This window comes from Haplochromis burtoni, unplaced genomic scaffold (assembly GCF_018398535.1).
Source record: "Haplochromis burtoni strain Fernald_Lab_line unplaced genomic scaffold, NCSU_Asbu1 Contig_46, whole genome shotgun sequence".
NCBI lineage: Eukaryota > Metazoa > Chordata > Actinopteri > Cichliformes > Cichlidae > Haplochromis > Haplochromis burtoni.
The window spans coordinates 1190546-1191239 of record NW_024582407.1 but is presented as its reverse complement, the minus strand read 5'-3'; the positions used below and the strand labels follow the sequence as shown (position 1 = coordinate 1191239).

Sequence of the window (694 nt, the reverse complement as noted above, 5' to 3'; positions counted from 1 at the left end):
ATGACAAGAGTGTGCACATGTTTATCAGTTACCTTCAGTACCAGGTTTTATCCATGCCCTTAAATCTAGAGTGTGTGGTGTGTTCATCAATGCAGAAGCAGCGTCCTCAAGGCCAAGTGCTTTGGCCCTGCGAGCTTTTGTCAGCTTGCTGCCTTTCTTATAGGGGGAGTACTGCAGGCAAAAACACAAACACTGGACTGAGCTAGTTATTAGTGCGAGAGCCCTTTTCATGTGTGGAGAGCCAAGAATGAACTAATCTTATTACAGTTAATTGATGGATAACACTTTGGAATACAAATTTGATTCTGACCACATGATCCAGTTCATCAGCTGAACGGCAGTTCCTCAGGTTTTGTTCCAGTTCAGTTGTTAACACCCCATCTTTCTTCAGGGTCTGAACCACAGACTGAGTCCTCTTTGCCAAAGAACTGAAGAACAAATATACACATAGAAGAAAGACAGATTATCAACTGTGCAGGACAAACACACAGAAATCAGAGAAATACAAATCAGCCACATGCAACTATTTCAGGCTTTAAAGCTTGACATATAGCACCATCTAGCTGCAGGACTCAGTACAGTCAGCTCATGTGGTTTCACAAATCTAATTCCAGTATTCTAAAATGCTCTTTCCATGCTTTTAACATATTGAGGGCATGAGTAGTGTAAGTAGTATAAGATCCATCCATCCATC

General features: G+C 41.5%; 1 protein-coding gene across 1 annotated transcript in view; it reads right to left on the bottom strand.

Annotated features, from left to right (window-relative positions):
- The window catches only part of srbd1 (S1 RNA binding domain 1), a gene marked incomplete in the record, with an annotated part of 63488 nt that overhangs the window by 47569 nt on the left and 15225 nt on the right, over window positions 1-694 (bottom strand). Inside the window, 2 exon segments of the mRNA XM_042220297.1 lie at window positions 33-171; window positions 311-428. Coding sequence (XP_042076231.1) covers window positions 33-171; window positions 311-428 — 257 coding nt within the window.